This window comes from Battus philenor, unplaced genomic scaffold (assembly GCF_028537555.1).
Source record: "Battus philenor isolate CCGP_79_NKW_IND1 unplaced genomic scaffold, ilBatPhil1.0.hap1 SCAF_15, whole genome shotgun sequence".
Lineage (NCBI taxonomy): Eukaryota > Metazoa > Arthropoda > Insecta > Lepidoptera > Papilionidae > Battus > Battus philenor.
Window position 1 is genome coordinate 2,466,626 of NW_027181677.1, and position 18,491 is coordinate 2,485,116.

At 33.8% G+C, this 18,491-nt stretch overlaps 1 protein-coding gene across 1 annotated transcript in view; it reads right to left on the reverse strand.

Moving 5' to 3' along the window:
* The window catches only part of f (forked), an 81,939-nt gene that overhangs the window by 26,365 nt on the left and 37,083 nt on the right, over positions 1–18,491 (reverse strand). The window contains exons 4-10 of the mRNA XM_068761937.1: positions 15,002–15,184; positions 9,475–9,579; positions 8,415–8,646; positions 4,886–5,056; positions 4,003–4,132; positions 2,949–3,035; positions 1,631–1,736 (exon numbers count right to left, since the gene is read on the reverse strand). Of these exons, the coding sequence (XP_068618038.1) occupies positions 1,631–1,736; positions 2,949–3,035; positions 4,003–4,132; positions 4,886–5,056; positions 8,415–8,646; positions 9,475–9,579; positions 15,002–15,184 (1,014 nt within the window). The remainder of the gene's footprint in view (positions 1–1,630; positions 1,737–2,948; positions 3,036–4,002; positions 4,133–4,885; positions 5,057–8,414; positions 8,647–9,474; positions 9,580–15,001; positions 15,185–18,491) is intronic.

Genomic DNA, 18,491 nt, shown 5'->3' on the forward strand with positions numbered 1-18,491 from the left:
TATTTAAATAGATATTTTTAAAGACAGACACGTACTGAAGACGTGTTCAGCGTCCCGAGACAATCAACCTGGGACATACTCAGTGCGTGATCGGCTGTTAAAGTGTTAATGTATAGGCATCAGTCTTGTTATAGGCACTAGATAAAGACATCATTTCGGCTTTATGACGTCCACTGCCGAATAGGCCTCCTCCAAAGATTGGCGTTAGTACCGATTAGCAGGAGCCTGTATCCACCATCTGTAAAAGACGATGCCCTACCCTGTGCCTGATCTTTTGAGGTTTCCCGTCCAGAATTTTATGTTCCAAGTGGCCATTCTTTCTGTGCAGTCTGCGAATTCAACTTCTCCTTTATTCCTGATTCTGAATTCTCTTATCGCTTTTCACATCAACAAGCAAAAAGCTAAAAGTAATAACTGAGACAAAATCTAAAAAAAACTTTTTAACTATTGTCTTGGTTTACATAGTTATACTACATATATAGATATATATTCAGAGAGAAGCGAGGGTGGTCAGGGGCCCATATTACTCCCGACCAACGAATAATCGCTTTACACTGTACTCCACTATTAGTGTAGTACATACATGGTGTATAGTCCCGCTTCGTGCGAACGCCAAGTAACTGAAGTATAATATTCCAGAGTAATTAAAAAAAAATAGGGCTGGGATGCTATCGTGAACGCAATTTAAATGAAGCTGCCACAAATCGGCTAGCATCATCAAATGCAGATATATATGTAGTATAATGCATGTTTAGAACACAGCCGTCACACAAGCCGACCAAAAACAATGGACAATCAAAACTTCAGGCCTCGTTTTGTCTTATGTCACACTGAAACATTACGAGAAATTTATAAATATGAAACTAAGCGAACATTAAATACTGTACTTATAAATATGACTATTTATAAAGTACATGTATCAGTGTTTTTCCCTTTTTTTTACTAAGAATTACGAAACAATAAACAACACTTTCAAAATAAACTTAATGGACTTGTATTACGTTTGTTTTTCTCGTAATAAATTGATTTATTCGGAAATATTAGGGAAGCATTTCTGCTAAATATATACAAGTAAATAAATTGGAGTATCTGTTTGTAATATTAAAATAACCCTGAATGTACATATGCTACATATAGCAAAAAAATATCTGCCTGTTTTTTCGTGCTAATATCTGAAATGGTTGGATCTATTTTGACGGAACTTACACTGATAGGTAGCTTACATAATAAGTAGTAACTTGGGCTACTTCTATTTTTAAAAAAAATAATCGACTGAACAAACTATTTTTTTAATTCCACGCGGACGATGTCGCGGGCACAACTAGCTTACAATAAATTTTTTGACTTTAATGCCTATATATAACTATTAAAGAAATTAATATGAATTAAATCCTAGTGAATAGGTATGTAGTCAAGATAGGAGTGAGACTACAGCGAAAACTATATATAACCTGATGAAGAATGTAAGCCTGTCAAATACATTTGATTATGGAGGGTGTGAAGTCGGGTCGGTGAAGGTAAACACCAATGTAATGCAAAGTGCCTTAAATTATTACACAAGTACACGGCCCCGAGATTGTCCTGCACCTTCAGGAATGCTGATGAATCTCACAAGCGACGTTGTACTTACAAAATTCTGTGCTTTATGTGTGAGCGCAGCTAATTTGGTGGCAATAGTTGACTTGGTTTGGGGTTCTGGTGGTGGAGACACTTCCTCGTACGCTTTGTTGTTGGAACTGAAACAAAATATAAAGATATAGATATATTTAGTAACTAAGAAGTTTTGGCCAGTTGTTCGTACACTAAACGTCTCTGGCGTCACTCCTTCACGAACGCTACTTGAAGACATACAACCCGTATTGAAAATATGGAACTGTGCGATTTTATCATAGATTTACGTAACATTATCGTCGACATTTACTATCTTAGTTTTATATACACCAAAGCAGAAGACACTATGCCATATAGTAAAGAAAAAAATTATAGAAAACTTGCTAACATTTTTTTGGTATAAATATTTTATATCAAGTATTTAATTTATCAATCATGTCGAAATAAATTCAAACATAAAACCATTTTTTTGGTTTCAGGCGGAAAATTCGTATGTTCAAATTACCCAATGGGAGGAGAATAGGGTTATGTGGGATTTCTACCACCCAGAACCACCTCGGTGGTTCGAAACACCGACAATCTCTCATGCTATGTTATTCTGCATAACCCGTCCCGGAATATCTCTCTCTCTCTCTGTAACCTTGACCCAAACATTGTGCAAGCAACTAATATTGAAGCTTATGTTCTCCTCTCTTTCTATTAATAAATACAATTTAATATAATTTAACAATATTAAATAAAATAAAAAGTAGTGCTTTGTATTTCGTTTGTTACATTAATTACATTCTATATTTTTTACTGTGCACGTGGGTTATATAAAATATAACGCATTGAAACGAACCCATAACATATTTAAATAATGTCAACAGACTATAAAAGTCACAAGGTCGTAGCGCCATCTTGTAGTGAATTACAACAATCTGTTTTTAAGGCGATCGATGAAATAATTTTTGATTAAACGATTTCATATGCAAATACATTTTTTATGTATAAAAAAGTGCTGCAACAGCATGTACCTATTTATGTTGTTATTGGTTATAACTAACCAACATTGATTTAAGAAAGAGGGTTAAATATCTTTTTAATATTTTTTTCTTAAAATAATCATAGCATGAGAATGAACATTACTGTTATTTTTGCTATCCCCATGGAAATTGCAAAAGATATGCTACAATAAAATAATTGAACATATTTTAGACCTTTTTCAAAGAGAACTAATTTTAATTTAGTATCGTCTAATTTAACTTAAATGGTTATAGTTTGATCTGTTCAACAACTACGTCTGTGAATTTGTGTAGTTTCCAGCATGCTGCAAATAGAAATCTGATTCTGCTAACCTGTCAATACTCTCTTTGGTAGTGTAATCCACAACCAGTGCTGCGCTTCCTGGACGACTGTGACTTCCAGAATCCCGTGAACTGCTCCTAAGAGAATGGAAAAAAACATATTTTTAAATAACATGAAATAGTTATTTTAAGACACATAGATGGACGTTGCGAATTTGAGGTCCCCGAAACGTGCTACAAAGCACATCATAGAACAACTACTCATATGATGGACCCCTCCTTGTTAGACACTGAAATGTATGAAGTAACCATATGTCCAGAAATGGACATCTACTAACTGAATAAATGTTGACTACGACATAACACATTTGTTACAAGTCTTTCAAAAATTTAAATTAACCCTGATATTAAAAATATTTACGACAACAGTTTTTATTATGAAATAACTTAATAGTATTGTAAATAAAATATTTTACTTTAAATACAAAGAAAAATTAAAGCAACTATAAGCTTATACATTCCGATTGTTCAGTTGTTTTAAATACATCGCTCTTAAGAACTATGCATATACCTTGTTATCGATGTAAATTACGTGTGTTAACCTAATAGCACATCATCTGAATATTTAGCGTTAGTTTTGTAAATATTTTTATTTAAATTGACTTTGACTTTGAATCTTTTCAGAAAGATCATAAAGTAGGCAAGATGAGCGAAGTTTATTCTTACTTACTGTTTAAAATTTTGTCACTATAACAAGTTCTTGATGGTTTTCAAGCACTAACTATGTTATATAAATTACAGAAAGTATTCTATGAATTGAATATGCGTCTTTCCACCATGTTATAGTCATTATTTAAGTCTCAGTAATGTTTTGATGAGCAACAATAACTAGATTCAAAATTAGACATGGCTCTGCAAATTTGTAAACTAGTGACAGGCAACCGATCATATGACATATAGGTTTATAAACGTATATGTCATATGATCGATTGTTGTATTGCGACAATATAGGGGTGCCTTAGCAGAAGAACGCAAAGGTTGTAATATAGCTATGTCCAGCGCTGGACGAACAGAGATAATGATCATGATGATGGTAATAGCGCACCTCCGACGCTCCTCTCGCGGCATGTAGATGTCCTCGTAGTGGTGGTCACGTCGCGTAGCATCAGCCCCGCTGTCACTGTCCGAATTGTCAGCTACCACTGTTTCCTTGCAGCCATGCACCTCTGCCTTCACTGCGGCACAAACATTACAAATAAAACATTCATGTTTTTTACAAATGCTCACTAGTCGACCGGAAAAGTTTATCTTCGCCTTTGTGTCAAAATAATTTAAAAAAGAAAACATTTTTTTTATTTTTTTATATAATATATTTTATTTAATAATGATCGTTAATAATTACTAACCACTTGTTGAAATATACATGATTATTACTTTTCTGCACATAAATACATAAATATAATTTAATAGATATAATCCAGAAGTAGAGGACTGCAACTTGCGATCATATGTCGCGAGTTCGATTCCCGGGATACAATCTTAAATAATTAGCACTTTCTGTATAAATTATATATGATTGCCACTGCTCATAAATAAGAAACAAGAAGAAACTTAACAACACATCTTTTCATAAAGTTTAACACAGATTTATACATATACACTTTATCAGATATAGCCTAAATGAAATCAAAACAGGCGACATCACTGCGCAGGATTCTTATCAGTTATAAACTTAGCTTAAATATTAACGGTTAAAGACTATGTGAATAAAGATGGTTCCGCTATCATCTATAATCTCTAAAACTCTTGCAACAACCTATAACTTTTCCAAGTTAGGAAGTTTCACGGTTAAAGGTCAATAATTTGCTAACTTAGATACGAAGGATCATTTTTTTGTAAGGATCGAACTGCATATAAGATTTAGATTAATGAAAATTTTGTCGGTAATACAAAGAGACAATTGAGAGATGGAAGATCAAGTTACTTACCCGTCATGGTGGGAGCTTCTTGTCCTTCAGCAGGTACCCTCGGTCCAGGGGATCGTGTGTGGAAAAGGTCTCTTACACGTTGATAAAGCGCAGCCGGGGCCCCGCCTCCGTTGCTGCCGTGGAGGAACCAGCCTCCAGAGTGAGATGCCTCTACTTCAGATGCCGAGCATGCTGGTGAATTAAAAATAATTTTTAACCTTTGAGTCACCCAATACCATGTCTTTACACACATAGAATTCCATTTTCATTACATAAAAAATGTCCACAACATGACTCTCGTGAGAGTGTATTATTGAATAAATCTTATTAGAATATTCACGTGTTTTAAAATGATTCACAAGATTGATATGTTATATATCAAACATTTTCCAATTTCATTGAAAAAGAACAACTGTTGAATTTCTGGCATGATCTTTTCAGCAGATAGGCCTTTCGAGCTGGTGGTAACTTATGATGTTAAAACAACTAACGACTCAAAAGCGTGTGTGAATGCCTACTAAAATAATGATATTTTGAATTTTAATTTTAATAATTCGAAAAGTGTCAGTGATATGCTTTAATGTCATTGAGATTTAGTTTCGTTATTATAATCAAGATGAAATATTTAACATTGAATTTTCTAATATTACGTATAAACTGCAAAATAACCGCTGACAAATAATTAAAGAGATTATAGAAATAGTTGAATTCAGAAGAGGTCCGGGAAGTAAAAGCAAAAAGAAGCAAGCAATACACACGGACAAGGGACTTGACCTCAAAATGATGCAACTATGAAATACGGACACGAGACATACGGAGAAGAACCAGGAATAAAAATCAATAATGTTATATGCATCACTTGTATAATAAACTTGTATAATAGTGATTTAGGATAGTTAATACATTAACTTTAACCTAATATTCTTTATTGTATATGCTATAAAATATTTATACGAGTCTTATTACATTAATCAATTTATTTTAGACAATCATAGTATGGAAATATTAGAGGGATAAGTAAAGACAGTTAACATACGTGCATATATATAAAACATATATTGAAATATGCTTATAATAAATACAATGCATTACATAATTATAAATATAATAATAAATAAAAACATCAAACAAACTAGAATTATACTTGTCTCAGAAAGAATAAATGATTATAGAAGCTCATATAAAAATGTTGTTGGATGTCAGGGGATTGAAATAACTTGATTCTAGTTCTCAAGTAATAAGACTAGCTATAAGTGATAACACAAATAAAATAACAAACTTATATGTCTTTACCAAGTGGTGACGTAGCAAATATAAGGAGTAATTATATCGTAAACACTGCACATAAGTCAGGGAATCGGAGAATTTATTTAAGCTAGAAATCAAGCACAGACAGAATCAGACGTATAAACTTCAATAAAATATCTAAAAACTACTTCTGATATATCGATTGTTGTTCAGGCACAACAAAGTTAAATAGCGCCAGATGTTGTGGTTCTCAAACGTTGGCCTTAGTTTTAATACGTATCGATCTGGAATACGTATGTATTCCAATATATGTAAAGAGTAATTGCTATAATTATCTAAAAATGTAAAGTAAAAACATTACAGCACCTACATAATAATTTAGTGTAACAGATATCGAACAAAACTCAATTAAAATATCACAAAATTATCCTAATTAATCTAATTTGAATAATAATAGCTCACATCACACAGATATCACATTTCTAATCATCAAACGGAGGAGACGTCCTATCAACACTGAGTGCAAAACTCAACTGACCGTAACCAATTCTTACCTAAAACTTCCTGTTGCGGTATTTCCGTCGCTTCTCGCCCCATTTGCTACGGTACATTTTCGCTTTAATCGCGGATTAAATAGAAAAGTGGATTATTACCGGAGGTGCTATAATCTGTTAAAAATACCTACTATAATAATGTACAGTCATGCACAGTATCATCTGAATCAATATTTTGTTACATTAATGATCGTTCATAAATTAATGATACCTCCATAGTACACTTATTGTTAAATACTCAATTATGTGAGGGTATACATAAAACAAAAATACCGCAAGACGGCGGTTTTTACCCAGTGTGTGTTGTGGGTGATGATTTATGGTTCTGAGACGAAGTCTTTTACGATGTGCCGCATAAGAGGTCTTAAGATCACCTAAAGACGGATGAAGAGGGCTGTGTTCGGATTCAGATTGCGAGATCGAATCAGGTATGAAGAAATCGGTAAAAGAAATGAGGTCATCAACGTAGTAGCTCGAAGAATAAAGCTAGTCAGAAGTGGCATTAGCGAGATACATCCTTTGTGCAATTCACGGCAGTTATGGTAAAAAGTGGGAATTGCAACCAGGTTCAAGTATCCTCGGCGTAGATGGGAGCCCTTTAGGTAGACCGCCGACGAAGATAAGGTCGCAACAAATCGCTTAATGCGGGCAGCAAGGGTCATCGTGGCTATCTTTAACCGTCACATTAAATTTAAGTAATAAAAATGTGATATAAATTAACAATGTAATTATGAAAACGTAAAATAAAAGGGGAATGAATGAAAGGTGATACAGAGCAAAAGGGAAAGACAGCAGAATTGTGGCATGAAAGAATAGACCGAAAGGCAATGTGAAGTATGAAAGAAGAGAAAGTAAATAATAAAAAATTATGTGAATAATTAAATTTGCCCGTAAAGTCCCTGTCCCACAAAAGATAGGGGGTACGAGAGGCCCCCAATAGCGGGGGCCATAAAAAAACCGTCACCTTAGAAATAATAAAAATATAAATCTTTCCATAGGATTGTTTAAATTTATGTTTTACACTATATGAGTCGAAAACAAACAGAACCTTTTAAATACACCATAATCAAAAGTTTGGTTCATCCTCCGTTAATAACGAAAAAAAAACGGTCATCTGAGCGATTTCTGGACGAAATACAGAAACTTTCCATATCTGTATAAATTATTTTACCTAAGTAGAAGAAATATATTTTGTTTATCATTCTTTTCATTTTATCAGCACGACTTTCGCCACTAGATATAGGCCTTCTCCCATAGATTTCCAATAGGACCGGTTAAAAGCGATCTGCGTCCAGGATCTTCTTTAACTAGTTCTTCCATCCTTGGTCTTCAGCCCATGACCTTAAGACACCTGTGACCATCAGCTCTGCCATTTTAACTTGCTAATGTGATAGGCTTATTTCGTTAGTGATTTTGAAATTGACAATTTTAGAAATAACTCTTGTAACTAGACTAGTAGCACTTTCAAAATAAAAAAAGTGTAACTGTACGCTTGTTGACAATTGTACTAATATATATATATTAGTTACTGTTTGCCAGAGACATTACGCACCAAATAAAAGTGACAACTAAAATAATTCAAATTGAAAAGTGGATTATTAATGTTTTTTATTTATCATATACTATCATCATCATAATTACTTCAACTGTAGAAAATCGACTGCTATATGGGCCTATCCCATAAATAACGTATATTGTGAAATGAGAAGATTATGATATCTCTAATAAAGTCTTAATGGTACACCAACCTGAACTTTCTTCTCCCGAGGAGGTATGAAGGATAACACTTGCGGAATTTCCTCTCTGCATTGGGTTCACGTAGAGGCCATCTGCAGGACCGGTGCGCCCGGAGCTGATAGATCCAGTCGAGGGTAGGGAGCCACGGCGTTCTTGAACGGAATTGCGTCTCTCGCGCTCGGGAGCGTGCAGGTAAAATGGTGAACGGCTAGGGTTACCGTTTACGCAGTTCGGAAGAGCGCACTGGAATTAAGACAGATAAAGCTTAGTTAAGATTCCACCCACTCAGAGCATTTCATCATCACCATTTTAGCTGATAGACATAAACTGTAAGACTTAAGCCTCCCCCAAATTTATCAACGATGGCCAGTCTTGTGTTGCCCGTACTTACCGACTTCCGGCAACCTTGACCATTTCGTTGGTCGACCTAGTGGAGGGGCCTGCTAACTACGCATCATCCGACTTGTGGTCGCTTTAAAACCTTTCGTCGCCGTGATACCTTTCATCTTTTATCTTTTCTTTTTTTTCTTTAATTACTCTATTATCATTAAAAATATCTTAGCTAGGTTTTTAATTTAATTTTTGTTTAAGCTATTTTTGTATTTTTTAATAATTGAACAAACTAAAAGACAAAATTGATCACCACGATCGGGCTTTAATTTTTATACCCATGAAAACTAAATAGTATTACAAAATATGTTAAGTAAGATTAGATAAAAATTAATTTTACAACACAATGACCCTCGCACACTCACAATTACACATACAAAACAATTAAAAAAATCTAAGACACTTCACACAATCTAAAACTACACAAAATCAGAATCGGACAAAATAAACACTTGTATAAGACAAGTACACACATATACTCATATTTAGTAATATATTTCAGTAGGTAAAATATAATAAATGGGCGTCGGAGTAATATGAAATAGATATAATATCTGATTAAGCTGGAAACCATTATATGCTCAATAAATAATCTGCCCACCTTACTATTCTGGTTGGCATGAAGATACACATGCGAAATTAGTTAGTATACTAATTGACACTATTAATGACTAAACTCACTCTTGCCTCGCCGGGTGAACAGGCACACGAGTGGACTGCTTTATATGAAGACAGCTGCTTGTTGTCTGCTCCGGCCGCGCCCGCCGCTACCAGCACGTTCAAACACTAAAAATATATTTATTAATATACCTCTAGCTGTTACTTTGTTCTACAACAAAAACAGTAGCCCAATTTCGGGGCTATGCTCGGAATTTCTATGCGAAATCCATTGAAGAGATCGATACACGAACTAAAGTATCCTATATAGTTCAGCGGATTGGCAGGTTGAAATGGCAGTGCCGCTGGGGTCTAAACCTTCTGGAATGGACACACATAATATGTCCACCCACAAGATGAATAGTTAAACTAGTCAAGGTCATCGAAATATGTTGAATGTAAGATGCTTATTACCAGTCCTATCGGATATCTATGGAGAAGCCGTAATCGACACTCTTGGCAAGCCAGTTGTCCCTTGCAGAGTAGTATTATAGTGCGCAGAAGATACTGCTGCCAATCATATAAAAAACATTGTTAGCAGTGTCAATCCTATATAATTAGCACACAAAGTGTTGGTTATTGATTTATTTATTTAAAAACTAATTGAAAAAAATCAAATTGAGAAGGAAGATAATCACATAAAAACACATGCAATTAATATGCCAATAGCTGCTACATAATATAGTTATATATAAATATACCATATCATGTATATATTACATACACACACATATATATATATATATATATATATATATATATACATAAAAATATAATAAATAATCAAATCCAGCTATCGTGATGATTCCTTTAGTTTGTCAAGCAACATATAAAATTGCATTCCAGGGATTGAACCCACGAACAAGGAACGCAATTCCGTCAATTTAATCCTACCGCTGGGAGTGGTAGCTCGATAAGAAGACAAGATTTAATCAATTTAAAGATAGATGACTAAAATGTCCATAGTCAATATTTGAAAATAGAACGAATTTCAGTCCGTTGCAAAATATCTCACCTCTTGCATATAGCATTATGCAGTTTATCATTATTGAGATGTTATCGACAATCAAGAATAACATCAGTGTTGAAATAAATACAGTAAACAACTTCAGTGTTGCACTGTTAAAAATTGTGTAATAGCTTTTGCAATAGCTTTTGATATGGCAATATAAAAGAAAGTTTTGTTTTGAGTTTAAGTGACCTTTAAAAACAATTCAATTCACTTTCTATCCCTTTATATACACTTTTATATTTTCTCTAAAATACAGGCGTAGTTAACCTTTATTCATCTGTATCTCATAATTAAGAAGTTTATATATCTGACAATAGTATTGATAAAAGATACGCAATGAAATGAAACATTGAAACATATTTTAGATTAAGCTAAGCTTTTACCGGCTTTGTAATTAATGACGAATGTACTTGCCCGTCAAGAACAATTTTCGTGAGAAAATACTAGCAAAAGAGCTAGAAATGCAATTAAAGGTTTATGTCGTCCTTGTACCGGCCAAAACATCCACTTTCAATATCTGTTGTCGTACTACGTGAAGATTTTCGAATACTACTGTAGTTTTAATAGCTGTATGTAATTATAACATAAACAATAAAAATAAATAACAATTCATAATTTAAACAAAATAAAAATAATTGTAAATATGACATGTACATAAATTAAATTCTGTAAAAGATAATAAAAATAAATTTTGTAAAACCTGAGGCATGAGGTGATGGATGAAAGGCATCGAAAGAGAGGTAAAGTGGAATGAAAGGGTGAGACAGATGAAATGTAGGAAGTAAGGAAAAGAATGAAAGATCTTAAGACGCATGGTAGAAGAGTGCGATGCTAAAATAATATATGTGAAAAAATGAATTAAAAGAAAAATAAAAGTCCCTACACCAAAGTAGTTAGGGATACGAGAAGCCCCCAATAGCAGGGGCCATTAAAGAAAATAGCGCTTGCCTTTTGCCGTGAGGGAAAACAGGTTACGAACAGTATACTCTTGCTGAGGGAGGATAACGTCTTTTTAATTTTTGTGTTCGTAATATTAGAAAAAAGTTTTAAATAAAAAAAAAACAGTTGCAAAAGTCATTTAAAAAAAATCTTAGCTTTATCATTATCATATTGGCCATAAAACACCCACAGCTGGACATAACCTTTTATATCTATCACCAATTGTTATATTAAATGATGAAGACGAATTATCTATTACTGCTACATACTAAGCAGCCTTTTATAAGTAAAGATATACTACCTTATGTATGTATTTTATCTTACATGAACTTTAAGTTTTGTCAATATTAAAATTTAAACTAATTCTGTCTAATCACTGTCTGTAAATCTGTACAATAAATCAATTTTCAGCATGTAAATTTCTGGTGTATGAAACATCTAAGACATCTCTGCATCTTGTAGTTGGGTTTGTACACCGTATTTCAAAATTATTCCATGTCATGAGATATTCTTACCCGCTATACGTTATTGGCTAGTGGAAAAAGATCTCGTATCAAGCGCAACATAGTACATTCACTCACAAAATGAACAGATGACCTTGTTAAAGTCAGTAAGAGACACTAGGTGCAGGCCGATACCAACAGGTCTTATTATAAATCTGTAGAGAAACCTGTGTTCAGAAATGGACAGGTTAAAGCTGAAATAATAACGATGAGTAAACGCTTCTGAGAAATTTCAGGACCTTCAAGAAGGGCCGGGCTGTTAACGTAGATAGTTCGTCCTGGACTATGCGTTGTTATGTTCATGTAAGCTCAAAACGTACCTAAATTTCTTTAATTCGTACACCCCTTTCTATTTTCGGACAGGGTTTCACAAGATTTTAAATTTATTTCATTATTTCTATTTTTTTATTATTATTTGCATATTTTGTTTAAAATTCTTGTTTTATTTTTATTTTAATTTCCACCTGTTTGTACATGCTAACCCGACCTGTTTTATTTTTCCGTACTGTTTCTTTTGATCACGTCTTTAATTATGGTATTATTTGAGAAACGCAGGTGTCTTCACTAATCTTTTTTACTAGCAGGAGCTTGGAAAAGCTACCTAATTAATCGTAGTGTACTGACAAGTTAAACGTAAAGATTGATCGAAACATAACACTGATATTATATCACATCATAGCTGGCTTTGACCTCCGTGACCAAATGCGAATGAATGCAGAGGATGTTACAGTACCATTGTTTGTGAATTATTTGCGGATTTAAAGTCCATTGTTAGGCGTGCGAATTTGCTCTAATGTTTGTTTTGTTACGTTTTACTTGTGTAATATAGTTGTTTTGGAGACCCTTTTTAATTTTGCAATGTTATCCCTAATGCTCGTAAGTGATGAGAATATGATTTAATCTAATATGAATATTTTAGGAAAGCTATATAGCACTCAGAACATATGGATGCCAGGACCTTAAAGTTCTAGGGTGAAGACCAGCTAGCGCGGCGGTGGACACCCGCCAACAAGGAAGACAAGCATCCTCGTCAAGGTCGGCACAAGCTACATGAAGGACAATTCCTACCAGTCTTATTAAAAATCCATTGGATAGGCCTATGTCCACTAGTCAAGAATTAGTTAAAATTCATGCGTAAACTGACAAAAGGGAGTCATTATTCTTTTTAAAACAACTATATAGAAATTATTCGAACAATGTAACTCTTCTCACGTTTTGGTTTGATTTTGTACTTTTAAAGGCGTGGTGGTAGTGAACCGTATTTTACGAGATAAAATCTAAATGCTTGATTATAGACAAATAATAATTATTAAACTGTAATTACGATTTGGACCAGCTGTCTTAGATATCATTTTAATACCTACCTGTGAACATCGTACGGTTAAAATGGTTAAAAAAGGGATGCAAAACTTCCGTCGATTACTTGGATATGCTTCCTCAAAAATAAATATAGTTATCAGGGCTTTCTATATTTATTTATATTATTTTCTACTAAGTCTTTAATCACGAGATTAGAAGATTTCAATTTGTAAAAAACAAAAAACTAGAATCAAACTGAGTACCGCTGTAATGGACTTCATTCTGAACGATACGCTATATATATCCTGAAATAATAGAGAAGAATATATTAGGATAAGGGAGACCGACACTAAGAGAAACGAGATATATATATATATATACATACTTTATTCACTTATTTACGTCTAACAACTAGAATCAATATAAACTTAGGAAGATTTCAAAAATATCCTGTTTAGATAAGGTCATAATCATCTTAGTTGACTTCTTGATTGTGATCATTTTAACCTCCTTGTCTATTATCACATGTGAAGTTGTTGCTGTTAGCCTTACGGCTTTTACAGCTTCATCGGCACGAGTTCACGTAAAAAGGGGACCGTGAACTATATTATCTCCTTACGTCGTACCCTAAATATTGAGGATAGTCTCGGACCATGTAACGCCACCTGTGCGAGTCTTCGACTTCGTCGTCATTTTCTATCTACTTCTCCGGTGATCAAAAGTTTTTCTAAGTTCACCGTCTTTCTTAGATATGTGATATACTGTCATTAATTCCAAAGCTCTAAAGTCATATTTGTTTTTGTTTTAAAATGACTGTAACTGGACCGAAATAATGTTAAGACAAGCCCTTTCTTATAATACGTTCGGTGATTAACATAATAAATCCTCTACGCAATTCTCTCGAACGCATCCATTACCTTTGTACGTGCAAAGTAGACCATAGACTAATAGAAAGTTGTATCATTAAGTCGTTAGGGAGCGCATATAACACGCAATTTACACACCGTGTCCTTTGTTCGAATTCACAGAAGTGTAAAAGATAAAGTAATTATCGCTGAGAAAAGCGTACATGACGCGTTTGCTTCGCGCAAATATCTAACACGCGATATACCTGAAGAGCAACGGACATGAACAATCCGAGAAAATATTACATCGCAACCAAATATGTTGTAACGCATTCAGACAGATAAAAATGAAATTTGTAATTTTTCATACTTAATGTCAGATGTTTTAGTGTTAAACCAAATTGCTTTTTGACAATGCTTTTTCTCATTAATTTCGGAGGTAGGGGCAATCTTTTGGGTGTTCAATAAACCCTGTTTTAGAGGTAAAAAAGGTTATGAGGAATTCCCACTCACTTTTTTTAAACTAGCTTATTATATTTGTATAATATATATATATATATATAGCCATGAGTATATTTAAATAAGGTGTTTTTATGTAATTCTCTTCTTCTTTATTTGATTTCACTATTTTATTCTATTTCTCGTATTTTATGATACTTAGTAATTTCATCTTCCTTATCAATCTCTTCACCACTCAAATGTTTAACTGGCAGACAATGCCATCGGCATAAATTTCGCCGCTATACAAAAATGTATAAAGTTTTTAAATAAAGTTATAAGTTGATGTATAAACCTTCTCGGTGCCTACCCTCTGTCCGTTATCTCCGATCCAGAATTTTAAGACCCCAGAGGCCATACACGATGGGGTCCAATTAATATACACACAGGAGTAATGACATTGTTGTGCCGAAGCTTTTCCTGTATAAGAAGAAATGTTTGGACAAATCACTCACCTCCAAATGATGATTTTCCGCTGCATCGTTTATGGGACTCTTGCCGTGTCTATCCAGGTGCAGTCGAGCCCCGTGGCGAAGAAGCCAGCGCACTGTTGACAGATGGCCTCTGGATGCGGCGAAGTGAAGCGGGGTCGCTCCATCTCCGTCTCTCGCGTTCGGGTCCACGCCTCGTTCTACGATCTAGAAAGGAACAGAGATATTTTGATCAAGCTAAAACCTAAAAGATGATAAAGGCGCGTTCATATTAAAAAAGTATATTAATAACATTTTGACCGTATAGCTACACTCGATCTCTCATCATCGCCCTATTACTATCCCACGAATTATGACCGACGTCTCATCAAAAGCAAAGAGAAGATAAGAGTTTTGTAGACGACAGCGAATAAAGTGCTTCAAGACTACGTTGCGCTACTGTGGTAAACCTTCGTGATATTATTTCCATAGATGTACAAAATGCCTTAAAGTTTAATAATAAAATACAAAACAAGCATTTTATAAGTTTAAAACAAGTAAATCGCATAATAGGACTAAGCCTGAGGTAAATAATTTATCTAAAATTCTGTTACCTAAACTTCTAACCTCATAATATAAAATTAAATTTTCCAAATATACCAGCTGTTTTCAAATGTATCAAATCTGGCTCTGTGTGAACCATGAAACTACAATCAAAGTTTTCTCTACCGAAGTCATAACTTTAACTGTTGATCGTAAAATTAAACTAGATGTACTACAGACAGAGAACGTTTAGTTATAAAAGAGAAATTTAACCATTTCCTTCGTTCTAATGTAAATAAAGTATACTTTTTACTGTTATTTTCTGGTGTCGTTTCTGAAAAACCTACGAAAATCTGAACTCCAATTTGACAGAGTTTACTTCATTGTCATTCCAACTATAGGAAGTCTACTAGTGTATATAGGAATTTCCCATTTTTCAAATTTTAGGAAATATCTAGTCGATGAAGGTGAATGCATCCCAGGAAGGCCTTTAAGGCTGCTATATGGGACGTGAACCCTATACATCATATCGGACCCCTTTCCCTACAAACCGATGGTCCAGGCAATGCAGCAAAATTACGACTCTTATTCCAATATGAAAGATATTAAAGAAATACATATTTTTCAAACAATTGGTACAGTACAGAAACGATTAAATCGTGGGAAAATGAATCAATCATTTCACTCATTAAATCCGTCATAAGATTTCACCGTAATACAGGATGATGTTAATATTTCCCCGCTTTAATAACTTAATGACTATTGTCTGTCGCGAACGGCATGTATATTGCGTAAGAGTTGTTACAATAGTAAAGAGAAAATCCCCTAATTAAAGTTCAATAACTTTTCCACAATCTCATCGGTTGCGGGAAAACGACAATCGCTCACGCGTCGGACTTGCTATGCAGCTATACGCACGTTACCGCTCACTAAGGCTGCGGCTATAGGGATAAATAACAGCGGTTTCATAAGCGGAGCGGGCTTCATAAACCTGATTATATTATAGAAAATTGATTATCATAATTACTTAATATTTATACAACAATTTTTTACAAGGTTACTATAACTCTCTAAAATTATCTGTAGTTTCTGGTTGGACAAAAAAAAACTAATTCTAATTCTTCACGCTATATAAAATCTATAATCGCTATATTTAATCTTTTTTGTGAATGTACATATGTATCTTTGTTTTTTCATTTTATTATGTTGAAAGTTATATAGAGGTATTACATTGAGAAGGATAAGCTTTGGTAACCTTATATTTCTATATACCAAATAGATTCTTACAGTAAAAGTAACCATGGCGAATTATTTTTCTATTTTATTTCTGCCCCCTACCGGTACCGGTAGCTATTCAAATAATACAATCAGCACTTTTTAGCACAAAATTTTAGAAGTAAAATGTGCATATTTTTTACTTGAGTGATGGCTCTTTAAAATGATTGTATTGTCATAATTTAGGTCAAACTAAAAATAAATCTAGTTATCTAATATTTAAAAATAATAAATAGCTAATTAAACAAAACAGTAATCGAAAATTACAGAGCATTTTAATGATAATTATGTCAAAAATGCTTTTAATTTTCTGGATTTCACAATACAAATCAGAAAACCACACATATAAAGGTAATCTAATCTTTTGTTTTGTTAATGTATGACAATCGGTCTTGAAAATCGATATGACAAGCCTTCCGAAGAGATTCTAAATATAAATCGATTGTTAAAGTTTATAAAAAAGCTAAAATTTTATTGTTACATTTCAATTATTTACTATGGTCATTGTCCTGAATATGATTAAAATAAATAATCATTCGAAAAAGGATTAGTCAAGCTATAATTTCATATCACTTATATTTAAAGTAATGTTAATATTCCTGGAGAAAGAATATTTTAATACTTTAATGTAGCCGTCTTTTGACTAGCACATAAAGAATTTCATCGCTCACTATTGTATAATTAACATATACTTTACGGAACCAATAAAAAATTGTTCATTTATTATTAAGTAAAAAAAATGTTTTTCTTCTTCTTTTCAGTCGATGGGCGCCCACTGTAAGGCGTAGGTCTTTCCCAAAACTGGTCCTGCGACATCTAGCGACATCCCACGATCTTAAGTATGTCGTAAGTCTACCTAGTGAGAGGCCTATCCACGCCGCGTTTACCGGCACGTGGTCGCCACTCGAGAATCTTTCGGCTTCATCGGAGATCGTTTGCACGAGCTATGCCACTTTAGATGAGCAATTCTTCAAGTTACGTTTATTATCTTACTTTCTTTGCGGATCACCACATTTCTTATTAGATTTCGTGGTGAAACTCCAAGTATAGCCCTCTTTATTTCTCTCTGGGTGACCTTGAGCTGTGCTATTAGGTCCGTCGTAAGCGACCACGTATCGAATCCGTATGTCACAAAAAATAACGAATCTGCTTTTTCCAACAAAAGAATAAGATTATCCGCTACCCGCTCACACCGACACTAAGAGTGCATCCGTAAATAGTAGCGACACGCCATGAAGTTTCCTTATTTCATAGAAGGCAACGTTTCCTATTATGAGATATAAAACTGGTAATTCACATTCCACCAGTTGTACTAATAATTTCACGACTAACAAATTACTGCAGTCGAAAGTGTGAGAAAGCAGTATTAAGCAGTATTTCATTCATCATTGCATTACAAATAGATATACAGTGAATGTATTAGGGGAAACTGAAAGTAATGTCGCTTTCTTAAGTTAAATTCACACAACTACATTTTTAACAAGTTATTATTTCTGATCAACAAAATATTCACCTTCGTTATCAACAGCCTTCTGCTACCTAGTATAAAAATTTTCAATGCCGCAGCGGTGAAAATCAATCGGTTTTGTGTAAAATATGTCGACAGAAACGACATTACTTTCCGGACCCCCTAATATTTCTAAGCAAAACTGTCTATAGTTTTGGCAATTAAGGATGTACTAAAATTATACACAACATGATTAGATGTGTGTATAAA